The 23,202-nt window shown below is 35.5% G+C and overlaps 1 protein-coding gene across 1 annotated transcript in view; it reads right to left on the reverse strand.

Moving 5' to 3' along the window:
- Positions 1 to 22,828, reverse strand: part of CNTN5 (contactin 5) — a 195,976-nt gene extending 173,148 nt beyond the window's left edge. The window contains exons 1-2 of the mRNA XM_026073782.1: positions 22,738 to 22,828; positions 19,112 to 19,207 (exon numbers count right to left, since the gene is read on the reverse strand). Coding sequence (XP_025929567.1) covers positions 19,112 to 19,207; positions 22,738 to 22,828 — 187 coding nt within the window. The remainder of the gene's footprint in view (positions 1 to 19,111; positions 19,208 to 22,737) is intronic.
- Positions 22,829 to 23,202: the final 374 nt, after the last annotated feature.

The raw sequence follows: 23,202 nt of genomic DNA on the forward strand, positions 1-23,202 counted from the left end.
TGGGACTCTGACTGTTCCCAGTTTGCATGCCAGCAAAATTAAAATGTAGGGTTCTTAAATCATGTGATAGCACGTGAAAGTTGTTCAGGTACAAAACACCTTGTTTTTTTCTTTTTTTTTTCTCCTGAAAATATTGTGCATAAGTGAATACCCTAGTGATTACAATGAAATCTAAAGGAATAGTTAAGAAAGAGAGAATCAATGTTTTAAAACATTGCTGTCTATTTTTTAATTTTAACATTTGTCTACAGTACCTGCACATCAAAATATTCTAGAACAATGGTGAATATAAACGTTTCACCAGTCCAGCATAGAAGTAAGTGTAAGCTACAAGAGAGGTCTTGCATTTAAATGTTCGCACAGTCCCCCTCTTACAAAATGGTAAACTGTGATGTTTTGAATTTTTTGAAACTTAGACCAAGATCTCTAAGACCAGATGAAAGACGCTTTCACTAGACCTATTTGTACACAGGTCTCTGCAGTTGCTAGTAAACTTCAAGCTTATATTTTCTTATACCGGTTTACATCAAAAGATTTTAGACACAGTGTCAGTAGACTAAACAGAGAACACAACAGTCATTGTGTTAACTTTTTAATATCAGTCTAAGTCGCAGAGTTGCATCTCAAGACTGAGAGGAAAATAGCACTGAATCTGAAGCAATTTTGAAGCTAAAAGTCATTGCTTCCAAAATTTAAATAGCCAAACTACACCTACAATTGTAAAATATAGAAGTAATGACTCTAGATATGAGAAGAACTTAAATATGACCAAATGAATGGTTTCTCCATGCTGTACTCATTTTGCTTTCAATAGGAAGAAAAGTTTCAGTGAAAATAGAAAACCATGAATACTACAATATACAGAAGTTCAGAGTATTTTTAAAGAACATCTACAGAGCTTATTTTTTATTTTTATGGCCATCTATTTTATTTTTAGTATGACATCTGTGCCAAAACCACAAAGATGATGCAGAGCCCTTTCTGGAAATTGCAGTTGATTGCCAACAGAAAACAAACTTTTATGTAGATATTATTCATCAATACACCCAGAAACAAGAGTTAAAAGGCACAAAAATTATGAATTACAGACGCAGTTGTAAATTGGCATTCTCCTGTGGCATGGGATGAAGGAATCTTCTGCTAAATGTAAGTTCTGTTATACTCAAAACTTTGGTGTGAAAATGATTTAAGTCATTTTGGTGATGGCAAAGCTGGCATTTCTTTTAATGAATGATCAGCCATGTTTACAGAAAAATCTCTCCCAAGAGCTTTGTGTCTGTTTTCTGAAGGTCATTTTAGAAAGCCTTCCGAACGCCCAACTTGTTTCTGTGTTTTATTAAGGACTTTTTACTGTGCTATGCGGGTGAAAATCTGGGTCACTCGATGATAAATTAGTGAGAAGAACACATCAATCTCCTGCCAAGATGAATTTATGGAGTGAAATTTTGTTTACTATTATTTCTTAAATGATTTTAGTAGATTATTTTCTCCGCCTCACAACAYTAATTCCTAAACTGTCACAATTTGACATATTCCCATAATGGATAAAGCTGGAATACTGACACATCAGCATTTTTATTGTGTATTTGGATTTATCTTTCTGATGCAGAAGATGTAACCATGGTGATGCAAAAGTCTTACCACCATGTGGGTCACAAAAAAATAACCCCATAGATGTTGCAACAAGAGTTGTAGTGGAGACATTCAGACATCACCAAGCATTCACCTTATGCTTGTTAATGTCTGAATGCTTTTCAGATTGTCTTCAAGGCTTTTCTCTTGAGAAATTGCTTGTTTTATCTTCTTAACATTTAGATTTGGGATAGCCTTTTCATTAGTCCTGTCAGCTAAGCAGTATTGCAGGTGGCATGTGCAGCTGTGACAAGAAAATCACCATAAAAACTCCTTTAAGGCCACCTAGAACCTCAATGTACAGTCCATAACAATTGTTAAATAATGCATTTTTCATTCCTTAGAGACAGAACATACAAACACATCCCACAATTACACTTTTGCTGAGTTACAGTATTTGCACCAGAAAGAAGTCTGTTTTGTGTCTTCTTTTTGTGATACAGTGGGAAATATGCTAGTCTGTGTCCTCTGGGATCCAGTTGGGAAAATATATTTCTCTTACTCTCTGTTTAGGGTTTTCTCTGATTAATCCAATTCCACAAGATGGCAGTACCTGATGAATAAACAGTATTGATTCCTCTTGACAGCCAAAATCTGAAACGATCTGGGAGTTTTAGCAGTCCTGCAGAAGTTGTTCTTTGTTTCTGTTCTTCTCCATTTTTTATTATAGAAAAGCAGCAAAAAGTTCACTCAGTATTAGGGTCTGAATTTACTGTACATAGGCATAAACCATGTAATTTGCCTGCTGGCTTTGCTTTACCATTCAGAAATATTCAGTTTAAACAAAATAAGTCATTGGGAAAAATATATGCCTATATCTCCCTTGCTGAAAATACAAAATCTTATTTTATCTCAAGCCTAGTTTTAAACTTCATCATCAGACTTGCTATTCAGGTATTCTGTGTACCAGCCACAAAATATAAGAGTGCAATATGCTGCAGTCTCTAATGATGGACTACACTTCACATGTGTGGGGGGGGGGTGGGGAAGACTTCTTCTTAGCTAAGATGAATGGTAACAATTGGTTGTGCCTCCATCCTCCCACCGCAAGCAGATAAATAATTTTGGTGCATTTCTTTGTGCTGCTGTAGCTTGTTATCAGTGCTCATTAATCCTCCAAGAAAATATTTAATGAAGGTAATTTATTTGTTGCATTGTAATACACCCATATAGAGCAAACAGATATTGTCTATTTATCAACTAGCAATGAAATTGCTTCTTTTCTGCTCTGGGGGCTCCGTATCTACTGCTCACTTACCTGAAACAAAATTCTACCAATCACATATTTGTCTTTGTTCAGATTTAATTACTGTGATAAATCTTCAAGTATTTTCTTCGTTATAACCATTTACACAGCCAATAACTAAAATATGATAGGAAAGGTAAGTGCACTGTAGGGACTGATTTTGTATTYGGAAGGTACAAATATTTTATTGTCATCACTAACACGCACAGCCTAGGAAATCTCATTTATACATTTGACATGTATGAAACGTAGCCAGTCATTGAAACCTATATACAGGACACTCATGAAATCTCTTTCTCATATGTATGTTCTTTAAAGTGGCTATGTGGCATACAAGAAAAACATGGATTTTAGGAAAAGAAGCTAGCTTGTTATGTGCATTTGTTTATTATTGGTATGACTTTCATATTTAAAAAATATTCTGTGTTTTAGAAATAATCAAAATATTGGGATCAAAAGGACCTCAAGAACTTCTTCAGGCCCTTCCTTTGCCCAGAGGCAAGATCAAACAGATATTGCCAGCCAAGTCCTTAAGAATGTCTAGTGATTTAGATGCCTGAATTTAGATTCCAGATTAACCTGTTTCATTGCTCAGTTAATAATTATAAAACCTTACTTAATTTTAGTGTACATTTCCTTTTCTACAAAACTGTTTATTACTTAATCAACATATCCCATTAAGCATATAAAAACACTTTATTGCTAATGTTAAACTTTTACACTTACTATGGTAGACTATTCCTGGTCTGCATTTGTCTTCTGTGTTTGAGGCTACATTAACCCAATTCCTTTCACTTTTCCTTAGAAGTCATGATTTCTAATCCTTTAGTCAGTTTTATTGGTAACTTTTCTCCTGCTTTTCTGCATCTTAGAATTTAGGACCCAAAGCTAGACATGGTATACTTTTTGAGATGTTAACATTGTTAATAATTAGAATAATAATCTCAGATACCCTATAGGTGACCCGTCCCCCATTACACCCTAGAATACCACTAAGTATTAAATTTTCTATAGTTTACATAATATATTTATACAGTTTATTATATATATACTATGTAAATTATATATTATAGTATACAATATTTATATAATATAATATAATTGTTAATTAAGTACTAATCAATTATTCCTCTTTTTCTATCTGTATAGTTGATTTTTTTGGTAAGTGTAGTACTTTGCATTTTGCTGAATTTTGTGTTACTAATTTCAATCAATTTCTCCAATTACTGATCTTTTTGGATTCTCATTCTGTGCTCTTCAAAAATTGTAGTATCTTGCAGCTAGGAGTCATTCACAAATGCTAAATATAACTTTCTTTCCACTAGCCCACTCACACTTTCAAAGATAAAAATTATTTTAAGTTAGATATGATTTGTTCTTGACAAATCCATACTGTCTGTTTCTTATCACCTTATAATCATCTTAGTGCTTACAAATTGAATGTTTAATAATATGTTGCAGTTAGTTTCCAGAACTCAAAGTCAGCCTGATGATGGGCCCTCCTTTACCTTTCAAAAAAGAAAAAAAAAGGAAGTTCAATTTTCTTGATATATTTTGGAATAATTTTTGAGATACCAAATTCTCAATAACCTTTTCATGTAAAGGAATGTTTGGACATGCTCTAATTACAGAATGTAAGGTTATTTTATCAATATATATTGTTGTCTTAGACAAGTAAACAAATTATGAAAATAATATAAGCTTATGGAAAAAAGCTGATGGTCAAAATAAATAAATTTTTGGTTAGGACTGAAAGAAACTGATCAGGGAAGCAGAATGTTGGGAAAAGGAATCTTTGATCAACAAGGCTGATGACCTATGAATAGGGAATTTTAAAAATATTTCAAGACCCCAAAAAAGAATTCTAATGATGGGCTTACTATTGATATTTATCTATTATTAGGTAGGAAGGGAAATCAAAGTTAATGAATTTAAATCCTGAAGTGCCCGATATAAATTGATGTTCTGCCTTTTATACCACAACAAGTAATGCAGATGTCACTGTATAATGTTGCAATATTTTCCATAGAAGCAGAAAAAATTGGATGGCAATAAAGTTAAACAGTCTAAATAAGCATCATCAGAGAACTTCAGTTCAGAATTTAAGAATTAGCTATGCAGCTTTTAATCAACACTACTGATTTTATAGAACTATTGGAACATCAGCAATTTCCAGAGACAAGAAAAAGAGCTAATTTTATTCCAGCACTGAGGAAAGGTAATCAGGAAGACCCACATCATTATAGGTTCATCACCTTCAATCTCAGATGAAATAATTGAATGACTGATATGAGACTCAATTAATATCTAATTTATCTATCTAAAGAGGGAGATATAATGATCAGTATTGGAGGAAAATAAATCTGGTCAAATTAACTCAGTATATATATATATGTATATATATATAATTGATAAAGACTGCAAAATTTATGTAATAAATCTAGACCAATTTTTTATAAAAAACATCACTGATTATTAAAAATTGGAATGAAACAAAAAATAATGTTGTACATTGAAAAGATTAAAAACTGACTGCAAACCACAATCAAAAAGATTAGTTTTGATCTTGTTTTGGAGTTCTTAGTCCTCTACTGCTGAACATTTTATATGGTTAAAAAAACAAAACGATGCAGCTGTAATCATTGATTACAGGAGATATAAAACTTGACAGTGAGAAATATCCAGGACAAGTCACTGATAAACTCTGATTTGGATTGCCCATTATTCTTAGAAACTTTTTCTGATAGATATGATTTGGATACTCAGTAACACAAGATGATTACTTCTTAATAATACAAACGAACCAGAATTTACAAGCTGTTCCTAAATTTCTGTGGTAATGTCAATAACCAATGCCTGACTAACCAACTATTTTCCTCATATGAAAAGTGTAGCATGGCAAAACACTGAGCAAACTGCTTCATGCTCAGGAAAACACATCACTATAGAATACTTATGTGAGAGAACAATTTTTGTTCTTTGGCAAAATGTCCAACAGTACTTAAAGAAGTTTTTTTTCCCTCTTTTTCTTCTCTTTCACCCTTCACTTCTCTCTTTCAGATCAGAATCTTTATCTGCTCTGATACTTGAGTTTTCCTCCATTTTAATGCTATTGGTGTGATAGTTACTCCTGCCCCATTTATTTTACGTACATCTGCTGCAGGAGTGAACACAATGAAAAATCCTACTCCACAGTGTTACCTGTTGTGAACCCCAGCATCCTGCACGCAGGTGTGTTGCTGCATTACATGGGAGTTTAATTTTACAACTACTGCAGAGATTTCAGTAGATGAATGCATTTTGAAGGTATAGCATATTTCCTAGTTTGAATTAGGACATCCATGAACACTAAGAAGGGAATCATGGCAGGGTAATGATGTTCATCCAGAGCTGTGGAATATTTCTGTCAACTGTTCCTTGCAAGAGTGGCATTCTATCTTTTCCATTTGAGCATCCTTAACAAAAACTCAGCATCCCTAGCATTCCTAAACCCAGCATTTATCAACAGAAGCTCTGTATAAAGATTTCTGTAATTTGGCTGGCAATACTCCCTAGTACTTGCGTTTTCAGAGTATCAGTCTCTCCAAGGGTGTATATATACGTTTCAATTTGGCTTTTTGTACTTCCAAGATAGAAAGCAACTTAAATTTGTCACTTAATCCCTCATTCATCTTGATTCCTAATGCCAGACCTTCCTTAATGATCCTTAATAATCCTTATTAATAGTACCAAAAACAATGATTTAACAAGATTTAATTTCAGGCTTTAAGGTACAGAACTGAAAATGGAGGGCTACTGCAGTTCTAGTTTGTACTTAAAAATAGGATCTTTCCTGACAGCCTTATGTACTCTTCATAGGAATTCTGTCAGCAAATCTGAGGATCCAGAGTTCATGGAATCATCTTTGTATGGCTGCACATACTGCACTTAAGGTACATCTCACTGCCTCTCTGGTCTATATTCTCTTGGTGCTAGGTTTTTTAATATAATTTTAAAGGCTCTTGCTAGCTTAATCTACAGGTCAGCATTTGGTGAATTCCCCCATGACTTATACCTACTCAGCCGTGACATTGTATGACTGATGGGTCTTCCTAGGGCCTGCCCCCATAGTATTTATTGTTATAAGATCCCAAAGAAAGGGCAGTAGTATTATCATCATTTTTTATATGAGAAAACTGAAAAAGTTGGAAGGACTTCTCAGCAGTCATGAATCAAAGCAAAATCTCCACTAATACATAATTCTCTCAGTTTTTAGCATTTATTTCCACTTCTCACCAGCTCTTTTTACATCTACAAGAAACACCAAAACAACAAACAACACCCCCTTCCCCCAAAAAACCTTTATAATTAACTAATCCTTATGGAGCTTTGTAGATGAACAGCTGAGATAGGTAGTTACCCCCTTCATCCTCCCTCTGTTTGCTGAACTGATTTTCAAATGCTAAAAAAAAAGTCAGTATAAATCACATAGTGTCCCTCATGCTCAAGGTCTAGTAGTCAGTTCCTTCCAGGTGCATTTTCTAGGCTTAAATGTACCAAGGAGTGGGTCTTCCATCACATCTTTCTGAAGACGATGGAATATGTGAACATATGGTTCAAACAGTAACATGAAACCAAATTTGTAGTCCCCAAAAGACATTTTTTTGTTTATTAAGAATGAAAGTGACAGGTGATTTTTTAATCTCAATTAAAAAAGAAAGTGCAGATGAAGAGGGAGATACATGTCACATTAGCAAACTGCCTTGGAATGCCAATAACACTGTTCAACCATGTTGTACAAATAAATCACTACAAATAACCCCATCAACAATCAATCATTTAGAATTTAACAGTGTAGAGCCTGTAACTCTTACCTGTTTTTACATATAGACAATACACAGTTGAGTCCCTGTGTACATCGTTCTGTGCTACTGGAAACCCATTGAACTTCTTCCATCCATCTTCTACTTGTCACATAATTGTTATTTAGAGATAATACATAGCCTTCTGTTGTCTTACTTCCAGCCTAGGGCAGTGTCCCATGATTATAATCTCTCCTCCTCAATCCTTTAGCAATAGCTGTCAAAGTGACACCTGATGTGTCACAGTTTATATATATATCACATGGAAAAAGAAGATACTTTTCCAACTCTCCCTGAATTTTTTTGTTCTAAAAGAAATGCCAATATTAAAGGAATGCAAACCACAAGCAATTCTACTCCCTCCTGTGCTGAGTACGTGTATAGTTTTCATAATACAAATCATCTTTTCAAAGCCCTTTTCATTTGAGATATGAAGTATGATTTTTTAAAGTTACTAGATATGGACTGCAAATCATTGCAATTGTAGGCTCATGAAATTTTCTGTGTAGACTTGAGCCAGTCACTTGATTGCTATTATTCTCTGTAAAATGGAGTATTGCTCCTTCTTTCCAACCTGCACTTGCCAGAGCTGAATAAAAACTCTTCAGAATTGAAACTATATGGTAGTTTGTAAGATCTGTGCTAAATTCCATTTTATCCACAAAATTCAATGCCAGCTAAGTTTCTAAATACCTCATTGATAAGATTCTGAAGCTGAGATATCTTAAATGGGACTAATTGTAAATTTTGAAAAAATGTGTCCCTTTCAGAATTCTCAAGCTGGGCATGTGAAATTTGAAGCATCTGAAACGGATCACTTTTGAAAATTTTGATATAGCTTCTAAAATTTGGTGACTATGGTTCTTAAGTTATAGGGTTATATTCAGACACCTAACACAGCTGTTCTGATACCTGCTTAGCAAGCATGGGAGAATGATTCAGAATATTTATATTAGCTATTCAGGCTTACAAAAAAAAACAAAAAAAAGGAGAAAAGCAGATTCAGAGGTACTAAGCATCTCTCATCTGCAGATGGGTTCCTCCCTGACTCCACTGACTAAGTAGGAAAGTTAAGGACTGCCCACTGATCTCTTACTATTCTGGTTTCACTGTTCTTTTTCTCTTGTTGTTTTTTCTCACCAAAATTTGCAAAATCCCTAACCCTTTCAGTTGCTTCACTAGCCTTGCCCAGGATTTTACTCAGTATACTGCCTCAAGGTGGAAAAGTAGGAAACATGCACAAATGCAAATACACAGCATGTACATGCAGAAACACAGGCCACCATCTCCCTTTCTGAGAGGCCAGTGGGAGCAGAAAGGGATACGTCTACAATTTTCATAAGCATATGTCTAACTTTCCCCTGTCTCTTGCCTCTCACTGACCTTTTTTTGATTGTGGTAAATGAAAAATGGATGGATGCAGCTTCTGGCAGTTTGCTATAGTGTACTCAGCAATAGGCTTCAGCCAAGCTTTGGAGCCCTCTAAAAGAGATGAGCCTGAGCCTGTTTATTGCCCTAGTGAGGTCCCAGATTTCTTTCATCTGTTATGGACAGAGTAGGCAGAGCTGAGTCCTGCTGGCTGGCAAGTCCTCCTGAACATCTATACTAAGTGGAGAAGGTTTAAGCCAGTCTACTGTCCATCAAGACTGATAGAAAGATCTCAAAAGTAGGGATTGTGGTGTTCAAATATCAGAAGTAGGGACCCCGCCACCCTTCACAGCCYTTTATCTTGCAATAGAATTGGGGTGACTGACCCAAGGTCTTAAAGGACCCTGTGGTTCTGCAGAAAAGGCCAAACTGAGACAGACCCTTTACTGATATTACCTATAGCCTTCTTTCCTTTCTCTGCTTCTTCATGAATTTTCATCCCTCCAGTCTCCAATGGAAGACTTAATTATTGAAAGAAGAAAATACCATGAAAATAACACTTCAGTAAACCAATAAATGAAGTGAAATTTTCTAGTGACAGATTCTCTACTGTAGGATAATAGCATCATCACAACAGGAATTGTATTAGCTGGCTAATGAAGTCATCAGATATGATTTTAACAATATTGGAACATAGCATGAGAACAGAGGAGATGATAGAAATAGGCAAGCAAATTATCAGCATTAAGAGTGGTATTAATTATAACCTTGTTAAAAAGATGGCATCRTGACCAAATAAAAGTCACTGTTCCACTGTTACTGTTGTGGAAAACACCTTTTCTTGTCAGAAGATAAAGGTTGCACATTTGCTACTGCACAGTGGTTCAGGTTTGGATGTAATCGTTCAAATTTTAGCCTGAATTTTATGACATTATGCTTATATCTATTCAATCTTTTTCTCCTTGATAAAACCATGCAATTGCCTTTAAAACCTTTGCTGCCAAATTATAACTACCTTCATTTCTGTTACTATTGTACTGGAAGGAAAAAACATGAACTGAGTAGTGACAACTGGGATTTGAATGGATTAAAACATATGTGTACAAATATGGACAGTATGCATACCCACACCCATGTATATATTTATAAATAATTTTTAGTTTCTTCTTCAAAAAAGAAAAGCGAAAACTGAACACCGAACTGAGAGTTGCTTCCATACAGCCTCTTTAACCTGGACCAGATTAAATAAAGCTTCATGCAAATCCATGGCTCAGTAAACACTGCAACACCTCAAATGTTTGTAAATTCACCTTCATAACATATAAAATAACAAATCGCTGAAATTTTTCATACAGAGAATCTCGTTAAAAGCAGCTTACAGAAGTAAGATTGGTTCAGCCCAGAGCTTTCTCCYGCAGAGTCAATACTGACCTCCTAATACCTCCAATACCAAATAGTCACCTCTGCCAGAATCACCATTAAAATGAATTAATCATACCTGGTGTGCAGACAGTTGTCAATTACATTTTCAAAAAAGAGCCACTGGTTTCATTCTTTTTAAATCTTTTAAGATTTTCCCACAAGAGTAATGGAGAGAAAGAGCTAGACTCCAGAGCCTTAGAAGTAAATCATTTCTCATCTCTTCCTTCCTCTTATCTTATGTTTCCCCTTGTTTCAGCTATTTTATCAGCATTATATTTCTGGCATCTTCTCCTTAGTTATATTGATTAACATGTGTTCTGTCTTTCTCGCTATTCTTTTCTGTGGTGTGTAGTAGAGAGGTAACTGAGATTAATTAGGGATTTTCTCTCTTAAACAAAATAGACTTGCTGATATTTTACTAGCTGATATGTTTGTACAATGTTATTGTTCCAGCTACCATTTTCGTAAAACATCAGAACTAAATAGTAAATGGGTTCTAATAGAAAGGATATTATGAGTGGGTCAATTCTGTAGGAGCCCTATACCAGTTAATGGCTGTATATTATTCAATCTTAAATCTATTAATGTTGGGTCCCTGCTATTTTAAAAGTCGTATAGCCTGTACCATAGAAAAAGTTTTTGCAAATCTGTCTCCTACTATACAATAACTGTTGCAGAAATCTTGATGTGAAACCATGAACATACATTTCTGTTAAACCTGGCAGGATAATGGTGTCGTGTTTAATCACTAGGCTGTGGATTTCCTGATAGTTATGTCTAATTTGCTGGGACATCTCAGTAACAGGCTAGTAACTTGTCCCTAGGGAAAAGGAGCTTGCCCATTACAGAAAGTTTCCATCATTATTGTCCCATTTGTCAAGCTCTAGAGAAGTAGCCACATATGGTGGTTGCCTGAAAGGCAAGATAGCACGAGTTTGAGGGCCAACATACTCAATGCATTTTTAAAATTAATTAATCTCCTGTGCTTCCTCCCTCTTCTCCTGGTATCTCCTCTCACTTTGATTGCCCTGAACTGGCAGCTGGGGTAATATTTGTCAATGCTAGCAATGTGTGAAACAACAGCACACCTCCCTTAAGCGGACCTTGTCAGTGCTGCCCATTCTTCTGGCATCGTGTGCTGGCTTAATTGGGCAAGGTCAACCCGTTTTCCTGCACTAGATTTTCATAGTCCCTGGGGGGAAGAATGGTTCCAGCGAGTGATCCAGTGGGTCTAGGGCCAGTAAACTTTCAGTGCCTAGCATAGCTTAACACATTTTTTGATTTAAGAATTATAAATGTATTTAAGGGCTGCTGATAACATTTGGAGAAGTTCTAAAAAAACTACCAAACTGCAAGTTCCTTGAGACAATTTACTGTAATTGGATGGGTAATGCTTTTTCTTTAATTTAGTTACTTTTCAAATTATTTCTTAAAAAAAAAATCTAGAATTTTATATAAAGAAAGTGAATAATAACTATTTATCCATATTCCTCTTATAAACATGTTGGCTAGAATTTGGGGCACATTCAGATCTTTAAAATGTAATTAAAATCTGATAATAACATATTGCCAACAAACTGGGAGTATCTTGTCCTGTCTCCTCATTGGCAAACATAGTTTGCTGCAATGCTACCCTACAGAAAATTCTACCATTCCAAAACTCTTAAATTTCATATCCTCAAATGCATGCATTGCCTTCAACAAGATTGAGGAAGGAAACACTAGAAAGTGCCCCAGGGAAGTCAGCAGCAAAATTACTGGTTGTGCATTGAGTAATGAAAGGACCATAGAAGAAAAAAAGGAGAAGTTAATTTTGTTTGTTTATTCCATAATGAAAACTACAGGCATAGTCATCAATCAGTTGCACAGATAAAGAATACAGATTGCTATATTGAGCCATGTCAGGGGCCATGGACTTTCCCTTTAGTGATAACTCACATGGCAATTAGCATTATTAGACAGGAAAATTTCAAAAGCTGCCTCAGAAAGCTAGTAAAAGTGATAAAGTAGGGAATGCAAGAGATAACATCTCTGTGATTTTTCTAGGAAAAAATATGGGTGAGGAGAGGAGATGACCCCATGGCATGGTCATTAACCTAGAATTAGGACAGGAATGTAGAGTGTAAAGGACTGAGTACCTGTCTCCTAACTTTTATTTTTCTCTCATTATTGAAAAATAAAATTCAAGGTTTGTTAGCATTCAATTAAAGTCAAAAAAAACAAAAAATAGAACCTAGGAGGAAGGTGCGGGTATCCTTCAACTCATGATAGCCAACTCATTCAACTCCTAAGTGTGGCTCTTGAAGCAGTACTTTAAAAACATTTTATATCTACATTGTGATAATTTATTTGTTATGGGCATGAGGAGAATGGACAGACAAATTATACCATCTTCTCTTGTATATATGACATATCAAGGTTTATTAAAGAAATTTGTCTAGTCTATATGGTCAGGAACTATTTTCAACATTGTTTGTTAAGTGGGTTATATCTTATTTAAGCATTACACTCCAAAAGTGAATTTCAACAGGTGAAGAAGAACATGCTATGGCATGCATTTATAAGAAAAACAAAAGTTTAAACTTTTCAAAAGTTTTAGAGTTAACAAAAAATTTAAGAYGTGTGTCCTGTATGTTCTCATATAGATCTTCCCAAGACAGGCAACTCTTTGCAAAGTCCAGGACGCAGATTTGTCTTTCATTCTAACATTAATATAACACTCTTACGGAAATAAATAAAGTGGTCCTCTAAATATTACTTTTGCCAGAATAGGGAGAAGCATGAGGATGTTTGACAATTCTACCTTTCCAGGAAGCCTGGTAATTAGGAAGGGATTATAGTTATGTCTGGTGGTGGAATGATATATTTGCCACCACCAGTGTCACAAATATAAGCTCTACAAACTAATAACGAAAGGTACTGACCGATGAAGAAGTTCTGCTTAGCTTAAAGGAGATGGATGCATGATGTGTCCAGCTGACCTTTTGGGAATACTGTGAACGGACAGTGCTTTGATAGGAACCAGTTGTTCACAAGGAAGAGGGGAAATGTTTCTCCTACACACTGCTTTACTAGAAGCAGGATGCATATTATACAGCTTCCTATGCTAAAGTTGTCCACAGATTTGAAAAAATATATCATAGAAAAGAACTGTATGTTAGTTAACTATTTAATACATAAGAATTATACTGATGTCACAAACCATGGTCAGGAAGAAACCTCAGCTGTAGTGACAAGTTAACATGATGGAGTAGCACACAGTCTTGTCTACAGAGTGAGATGGAGATTCAGAGCTCTAAGTTCCTGCAGGTCTCCTATGATTTTGAAGAAATCAGTAATGGCTAGATTTGCTTAAAAACTTAAACTCTAATGCTGTGCACTAAAATGCCATGTTACATGGCAGGATCCTGGGACTGATTCACATCCTTAAGACAGGCGCGTGCCCTTCCTATGAACAGAGAAATTTAGACACCTGTGAACTGCGTTCACAAAAGCCAACTTAGTAAGCAGAGAGAGCCAGAAGGTATATGTACGCCTTTAAAACAGACTGTGGTGCAGCCTGCATGCAGATACCTAAACTATCATTAAACAAGTTAATAAGCATGCTGAAAGCAGTCTAGCCCAGATATAAGAAGCTTGTTATTGTAATTAATTTGCCTGGAGAAGTCTACACCTCTGTACTTGAATGAGGTCATTTAGGGCCTGTCCTGTTCTTTCTATGTATAATTTGTGCAGTAGAGGCCTAATCTGGGAAGTTCTGACAGGAGAACATGTTTATCATTCGAACATAGCTGAGCCATTTCTTAAATCTTGTTCCTTCAAGATGATAATTCTAAGCTGCAGAGAACTCTTTATACCAAACCAGATTCCTCAGCCAAGGATTTTCTTCTAGAGCAAGGTACAACAAAGTTGTCCATTTCTAAATAGAAGGGATGTTGTGAGACYAAATAGATTATGAAAGGCTGAAGTGTTCTCAGGTGTATACTCATATTAATATCTGCGATTACCATCTAGTATTTACTATAATCTTCCTTAGGCATTAGCGATACAGTCTAGAGCCAGAAAATCTGAACTACTGCCCTTCAGCTGGATTTGGTTTCCTGCCTGTAGTCAAGGTAAAGCCCAAAGTTGCAGCTTTAATGCAAATATAACTTTCGTATTCCTTTTGCAGAGTCTGAGTAGTGTTTGGTTTGTATATACTTCCAAAGTGCTTTTCTTTATACTTCCAAAGTATGCAGAGATAGGAACTGAATAAACTGAAACACACACACACACACGTGTGTATATATATATATATGTATGTATGTATGTATGTATACATCTATACATGTATATGTGTAAATATATAAGTAAAAAAGCAGTTAAAAAAAAMCCCATTATTTGACTTACTTTTTACAGATAATATGAGTAAAAGGACAGCTATGTAGGAAATAAGAGAACTGGGCAAAGCTTCTTGGACCTTGATATTTTAAAGAGTTTTGTTATAGCAGCTCACCATTTTAGCAAAATACTATGCAGACATCCAGAAGATGCATGGGAAGTACTGCGATTCCAATAGCACTGGCATTAATCGTCTCCCGTGACACATTTCTCATGAAAGCTACAGTTTTATAACATTAAATGGGAGACATAAAGATGCAGCCTATAACACAGTTTCCAAACTGAGTAAAATCAGATTTGTCCTTTAGAAAGAGATAAAAGAGTTACAATTTAACATCTGTAGAGATGTTATGTTGAAAGATTATGAAGCAGTGCTTTTTTCCAGGCGGTTGCATCCCTTTGAGGCAGGAAGGAGCATGCGTCTGCTTTCCATGATTGCAGAATGTAGTATATAAACACTGCTCTAATTCCAACAATAAGAATCTTCATTCTCTATTAAGCAGATACTGAAAGCTTTGAATAAAAGCCTTAAAAAGCTCAGCTGATAGTATTAATTCAGAGGAAAAGATGTAAATCTGGGTGAAATCTTCCATTCATTTTTAATCTCACTATAGTAAGCCTTGTAATTAAGATGATTAAATGACTGAATAAAACCCTGTATTTGCATCCTTTAGAATGCCACAATGAATAATAATAATACTGTGTATGGGGGGAAAAAATCAGCAAAGACCTTTCTAAATGGAATCATCAAACAAAACTTGTTATTTAAGCAGCTGGTAATTAATGATCCTCTCACTTACCAAGAGCACCTAAGAGTTAACTCTGTAGAAAACACACCTAGGAGAAATAGCCAATGAAAAAAAAAAAGGATCAAATGTGTTGTTTATGAATGACCAAGTTATTCAATATGGAACTATGAAAGTATTTCACAAGGGACAACTGAAAGGTTTGCAAAGAAAAAAGAATTAATGTGAGAGCTTCTGGAGTAGATAAAATTGTATAGGACTCCCAAAGAAATGAGAGGAAGCATTTTTTGGAATAATGATCTAGGGAAAGCAGGATTTTAGAATCTCCTGGTGCCTGTTTGTCTCAAGGAGAAAAGCGTCTGCACAAAATCAACATCTAGGCATTTTACTTCACCATTCAGAAAGGGGATAGAGTATCTCTCCTGAAAAAACTCCCTCATTTTGCTGTTCAGCTATTTCTTAGCAAAGATGACAACAACTTAAGAAACTTATTTATTAAAACCAAGAGATAATTCTCTCATCTGAACTGCACTGCAGATGTTCTGAATATATTTCAGGTGCATTTTTTGCTTATTTCCTCTGTAAAATATTTGGACAACAATCTAATGAAAACCTACATGAATAATCTATATATATGCCAAGACTGCATTTGTTTGTTTATTTATTGCATTACCTCTTGATAATATATCAAAGCATTAATAAACAGAAATCAACTCTCTCTCTCTCTCTCTCTCTCTCTCTCAAACCTGCTTTCCCAAAAGAAACCAGTGTAGTATTTTTTAAGTCACAGGTGCTTTGTAAAGACATTCAGGTTTTTCTAGAAGAATAGCATTCTGTAAGAATGGACTGTAGGTATTATTCAGTCAAAAGTATTTACTTTATCTCCCATTTCAAAACATGTTAATAAACCCATGTCTCTTTTAATATAATGTTTTTTCACTCAGTCATCTTTCTTTTCCCACAATGATATTGTCATTTTTTAAAAGGATTCAAACCTCAGGCAAGCTTATAAGTAGTTATTAACTTTAGAGGTTGAGGAATGGGATTCTATTGAAGGAAGAATTGCTTGTGAGATTGCGGAGAATGACTAGATTTGATATCGTATCATGGATTTCTCTCCTGGGATAGTAAATAAAGATTATTTCTAAAGGTGCTGATCAATGTAGATAAATCAATATAGCTGAGTTTGTGGTGTTCATTTACAAAATGACAGAATGTTTTTTCTGTCAGAAAACATCCTCCTAACTCATGGTCATGTTAATGTTAGACATTTATGCACTCCACRTGAACTTTAAGCAATATTTAACATAGATATACCTTCTGCCACAGCTTGGTATTCACCTAAAGGTTTGTCTCCCAGATTGTTTTAAGTATCAAATTTTGTTTAGGCTACTACAGAAAACAATACCATCTTTGAAAATCAGACCCAGAAACTAAAATGGACTATCCAGAAATAGGATGCTCTCAAAAAAGACTATTTTATATTTTAGATGTTACTGTGCACAAATCCTTGAAGTTTCTCTGCTCTGCAAAAAGGCTTTGTAGCGATAGTACTGGGGGAGAAAGGAAGTTTCATAGTCACTGCTTAATTTCAGTGCTGAGCTCACACCCTTCCCCCTTGCTGTTCTGCCTTTGTCCACAATTCTCTTTTACAGACTGACTCTGATCTCAGAGTATGCAGCTCCTCAGTATTACACAAATTGGGGGCTGGAAGCAAAATGTGGGCGATCCTGCCTGTTTGCCATCCCTCCGGGAGGCCTGAGCAGGAGGGGCAGACCTTAACCCGCAGCCCTGCACTGCATAACCCGCAGGTGAAAGGGGGGCCCAGCTCCCTTCCCAGTCACCAGGCTGCGTTAGCTCCGGCACCGTCAGCGCAGTTCTCTCACTTCTGTGACTGCTCCGCTACACTGCCAAACGCACGTTTGCTGATATAGCTATAGTGACAAAATTATGCCAACACAGGCTTCAAATATTTTCCAGAAGGGAATTTTCCCATTGGCATAGTTATACCAGTGCTTCAAACTGTATAAACTAAACCAACTGCAACCTGTCATTGTAGGCACAGTAGGTTCCACACCAGGGATTTTGCTGGCACACTGAAGAAAATGAAAGGTAGCAGTTTTTCACAATCAAACACAATGTGTAAGTAACAGGTTTACAGTAAAGCATGGCATTATAACCTGGCTGAATACAAGTTTAACAGCATAATTTTAGAGAAAACTTATGAAGACTTTGATGACATACTGGGTGCATTTTGTGGAATGAAATTTAAAAGGATATTAAAAGGTATATGACAACAACAACAACAACAACAACAACAACAACAACAACAACAATAATAATAATACCCATCTATCCTTAAACTCTCTGTTTAGAGAAATCATATTCAGTTTGAAACCATCTCTCACTTCTGCCTACCTCTTTTTCCTCCCAAAATTTTGACTTATTATAACCAAGCATTAATATCGTGCACTCAGTTTTATCACATATGAATTGTAGTGTCAAAATCTGAAATAGATTATAAAGGCAATAATAACAAAAGAATGTACTCAGAAAAGAGGAAAGCAGAGAGATGGCCAGAAGATAACAAGGATTAATTATGTTGGTAACAATAATACAGTAATAACAATAAATCTAGAATAAATAGAAACAGAACACATTTTCCTAATAGAAACACAGAGAACACCTTGTTTTCTACAGCTCTTTCTTCTGCAGTGTGACTTTTTTCAGGGCTCAAATTTGAAGGAACAAAAAATCATCTCAATACAGATCCCATTTCCCAAAGAGGAGAAGGCTGGCTATACTATATCTTTTGACAAACAGGATATTCCATCTGCCAGGCTGGTTCCAGGTACTATATAGTATGCAAATATAAAGATATATTTACTTATCTGCAAACATAAAGACATATTTAGCTGCAGAAATTGCAAGATTGCTGGTTTGAAAAGCAATATATTTATATATAAAACCTCTCTGGAGTGTCTACAATTTCCTTTGGAAATTCACAGGCATTCATGGGATTTGTGATATCTCTGACTTCTAGCAATGACGCTATTGTACTAGAAACTAAGCTATACAGCGAGCAGAAGCAGCCAAAATCATGGCTGTACTATTAAAAACAGAAGTCAATTTGTATTCTACATCTGTATCCCAACACTGACGTTTGGAACAATTTTTGAAGGTTTCTAAACTGAAAGAAATCTTTTGTGACCTCAAGGCAGTATATTACACTGGTGGCATGGAGACTATTCCTGTTCAGCTTTAATAGTGGGAATAAGGCAATCTTATAACAGAAATTCTGCTGCTATTTAGTGGCATTTATAGTATATGAGCTTTAATTACTCCTTTGGTACTTCAGAAACTGTCAGTAGAGCTGTGTTTATTTCATCTTTAAAGTTCCACAATCAAGTACGCATTCAAAAATAATGAGCATACTGTAAAAGACCAGGATCGGTACAAGCTGCAGCCTACYGTACCTGGTGAATGAAGCGGAGGGGAGCACATCAGCACAACTCCCTGACCTTCCCGCACAGAGACGGCGCTTCTTGTCCGACCGCTAAAATTCCCCAAATCTGTCAAAAGAACACAGCATTTTAGATGCAAAAAGAAGATTTTAAATGTTACTACTGTGACTTATAATTTTTCTTCTTGTAAAGCTGACAGTTCCTTTTTTCATACCTTAATCTTCAATAGTAGGGCCTTTAAAAATCAATCTATTTCCATTGCAAAGATTTCCATGTTGCATCAGCACTTTATTACTCTTTTCAGTGCACTAGGATATGGTGTCAAAGGACAAGCATCAGGCAATATACCATTTACAAAAGACATTTAATAGTGCTTTTTTTTCCTTTTTGCCATACTCTGTTTGTTGATTTCTTTCACCAATAGAAGCCATTAATGCACAGTGAAAAAATAAATAAAAGTGGAGAGAGCACCTTGTCTAACGTGCTGACTGAAGACTGCTATTCATATGTCATCTGGATAACACAGTGCATGACACATTGCAATGAGTACAAGGGAACGTCAGCTGCATTGGTTCTAAGATCAAATGTGATCCATAGCAGCTTTACTTTTCTTAAAAATTCTCTTTCCTTCTGATTTCTCTAGTGTCCTAAACATAATCCAGGTGTGGGTAAATATTTCTTGACTCCATAAGTTTTCTTCAGCAGGTGAATAAGGAATATTTCACTTTTTGAACAAAAACTTTTGAATGAGTCTGCAAGGTGCTGCTATGAGCAGCTCATTGTGTTAACTTAAAGCCTCTCAACCAGAAGATCTGATGACTCTGTTTACCACGGGGAATATTGGATCTAGATTCACATTTGAGGTGGATAGCTATGCTCTAGCCTTGGTATCTGCAGTAGAACAGACACAAGAGCTTAGTGTTGACACCAGACTGAAAACTTCATCCATTCCTCAGTGAAGGCAATGCCCTGTAAAGCCTTTGCTCGCTCGTAGTTGTTCTAAAGACTAGAACTTTTCTCTCTAATGTGGGTCAAGGGGAAGATTACTGGAAATAAGGGTACCCAAAGAAATCTTTGAAAATGATACAGAAGCTTCAGCAGACAAAAAATGAAGAGCCTGAATATATGAACAGGTTGAGCAAGTAGGAGCATCTTACATGAACACTCTAAGACCTATAGCTGTACCTGTTCATTTATGAGTACAGACCAGGATGCCAGTATGATGTCAATAGCACCAAGGAATCTGAATGGATTGGACAGAACTATTACTTTCTTCACTACGCTCTACTGAGAGTTCTCTGTCAGATGCCAGAGCTCCACATCTTGCTTCCTGCTCAATATTACATAAAATTGAAGTTCAGGAATTTTCAAAGCATTATAAGAATTGATTTATCATGGATTTCATAATGGAGAATATGTATTTTTTTTTTAAGTGGAAAGAGACTTATGATCTTTCCAACTGATTATTAACATTTTTACAAGATGTCTTAGGTAGTCTAAAATTTAAATGGATCTGGATGTGTACTGTCTTTGGCCAAGCTATGTCATTGTTTTCATTTCAAAGATGTGTTCAAATAGGCAAAAGGTAGATGAGATTCAACTCATCCAGAGTAGCTGTGCTCCATGAGAAATACAGGTCATTTCTCTGCACATTGGAATAGGTATTATCATAAGCAGCACTTCCTTCCCCAGCATTTGGAAAATAAAAATTATGTTGCAGTCTTCCTGCTGATATCAGTATTTTATCAAAGATTACCTGAAACCCACACTTCAAGTCTTCTGTATGCACTATAAGAAGAAAAAAACTTTTTTTCCCAAAAAACTATTTGGATCAGAGAATCAAATAACTGAACAAACCAAAATATTATTAATTCAATAGTCTAAATAACTACTAGTGTAAGGACAGGTTCTCTAAAATGTATATAGAGAGAAGGCCAAGGAAGCAATCTTTCATATTATTAAAAAAAGTCTTTGAGATTTGTTTTCATACACTCTATCCGCAATTTTTCATAAGCTTGAGCATAAGCTTGAGAATAATATTTCAATTCAAATCTTAATTTGGAATGTCAAGTTATTTGAAAAAATACCTGCCATTTTGGAAAATATTTTTATTTTCTCTTGAAAAACTGATAATTGAAATATTGCTCCTGGAGGGTAGAATATTTTAATTTGAATATAGAATCCTGATATCTTGTAGGGTTATATGTTTTTATCCTTGCTACTAAGTTTTTATTTCCTATGATGCACAACTTGGAAGCCTGTCAACACAAAAGAAAGGAAATGTGTGACACCTAAACTGTAACTCTGTAAGGCAGAAGTGGAAGTTTAAAATAATACAATTTTTAGCAAAGTATATATTTTAAACTTCTATTTTTTTCCTCAGGAAAATAAATTCTGTGTTCCAATTAGCTATAGCAACCTGAAGGATTTTTATTTCCTGCTTTATCTTTGCACTGTGATGAACAAATATGCGTACATGTATGTCTCCAAATTAAAAAAAAAGTAATTTTTTTTGTTAAAAATAAAAGGACTATGTGTGACTCAGTTTTCTATTTATTCAAACCAATTAATTTCAAACTAAAGAAGGAAGGTAAAAACGAGTTTTGAATTTCATCTCTTTTTGGCTCTCTGTTAGTTCTGAGTAACACCCTGGATTTCTTGTTAGCGTATAGTTCAAAAAAGTATTAACAGGTGTAAAAGCAGGGATTTAGTTGTAAAACAAATAAAAGTAAAGCTTAAAAGGAAGAAGATGTTTAGGATCATGTGTGTAGTTCCCCCTTGTTAAAATACTGTGGAAGAATCTAATGAACGGAAAATTTACATTTCCTGTGAATCTCAGCCATTTGATATCTAGCTATATTGAAAAAAAAGATATTAAAAAAGTATTAAAAACCCTATTATTTTACTTTAAAAACTCTAAAAATAGATAAAAAAAATAAAGGAGGGACAGAATAGAGCATTAGATGTGGAAACCATAACTTGCTTTAGAGGTAGAGACCATAGCTGCTCACCTGGCAATGCTGGTCATCGGTGCAGCAGTGTCCCTGCAGCATTAGTCTGCAACTGTTTTTGAATGTGCCAGACTGCCCCACAGAGAGTGAATCTAGCTACATATTATGATGATATACAGGGTCAGTGGATAAGAAAACACCTTTCTGTGCTCTGCTGATGTTCATTTCATGCCCTGAGAGATTTGATTTATTTATGCTTATCTCAGTGTTAGTGGCTAAGTTGGTAACATCTCTTGTCTATTTTCAAAGCAATGCCTGGGGTTTTAGCTTCATGACTTCCATATTCTTTAACATGAGCCACAACCTTTACCACTTTGAAAACGTATGGCGAAGTGCCAGTTACCTCTTCCAATGTGAACATAGTGTTAGCAATGTATCTGCAAAGCATGCAAAGGGTATATAGTATAGGGGGAGGGGGAGAAGCAGCACAGTCTTCTTTATTGCAAATAAAATATGCAAAAGTAATCTTTTGATTAAATGTTATGCAGCATCACTAGAGAACAATTTGTAATGCAAGGCTGGTCTCCCCTGTGAAAGGGAAACAGAACAGAAATTTCAGAGCTAGTGAAGACGTAAGTCGTTAAATCAAACAGGTTTGGTGCAACACTTTCTGCATGCCCTACCTACGTTCAGTAACAATTAGCCCAATACTTCCATCACCTTGGACAGAAGTTATAAGCTTGGGAAAAGCATTCAAATCTAACCCAAAATAGGTCATGTTGACAGGCTAGCACAGTGCTCTCTGCACTGGCTAACCCCATTCTTCTGAAGGAGCTGAAGTGTGGGTTTGTCCAATTGCACATGCATGGGTGCTCCAAGAGTGTGATGTTCACCCCAGTAAGGGTATCAAGACCCAACAGATAACAAAACACTTCCGCAGTAGGTGAAAGGAGAAATGGTAAATAAATGAGAAAAGCCTCAAGGCAGTCAAAGCAACAGAAGACYTCTGCAGAAATATGAATAAATAAATACAAAAACAAATAAACAAAGGTGGAAAAGGCCCAATATCAGAGAGAATTTTTCCAGTAGTCTAGGATACAACAGGGGATAAGAATAGGAAACGGACGATCAGGCACACTAAGATAAGAGGAA

Source organism: Apteryx rowi, unplaced genomic scaffold, assembly GCF_003343035.1.
Source record: "Apteryx rowi isolate R43461 unplaced genomic scaffold, aptRow1 scaffold_378, whole genome shotgun sequence".
Taxonomy (NCBI): Eukaryota; Metazoa; Chordata; class Aves; order Apterygiformes; family Apterygidae; genus Apteryx; species Apteryx rowi.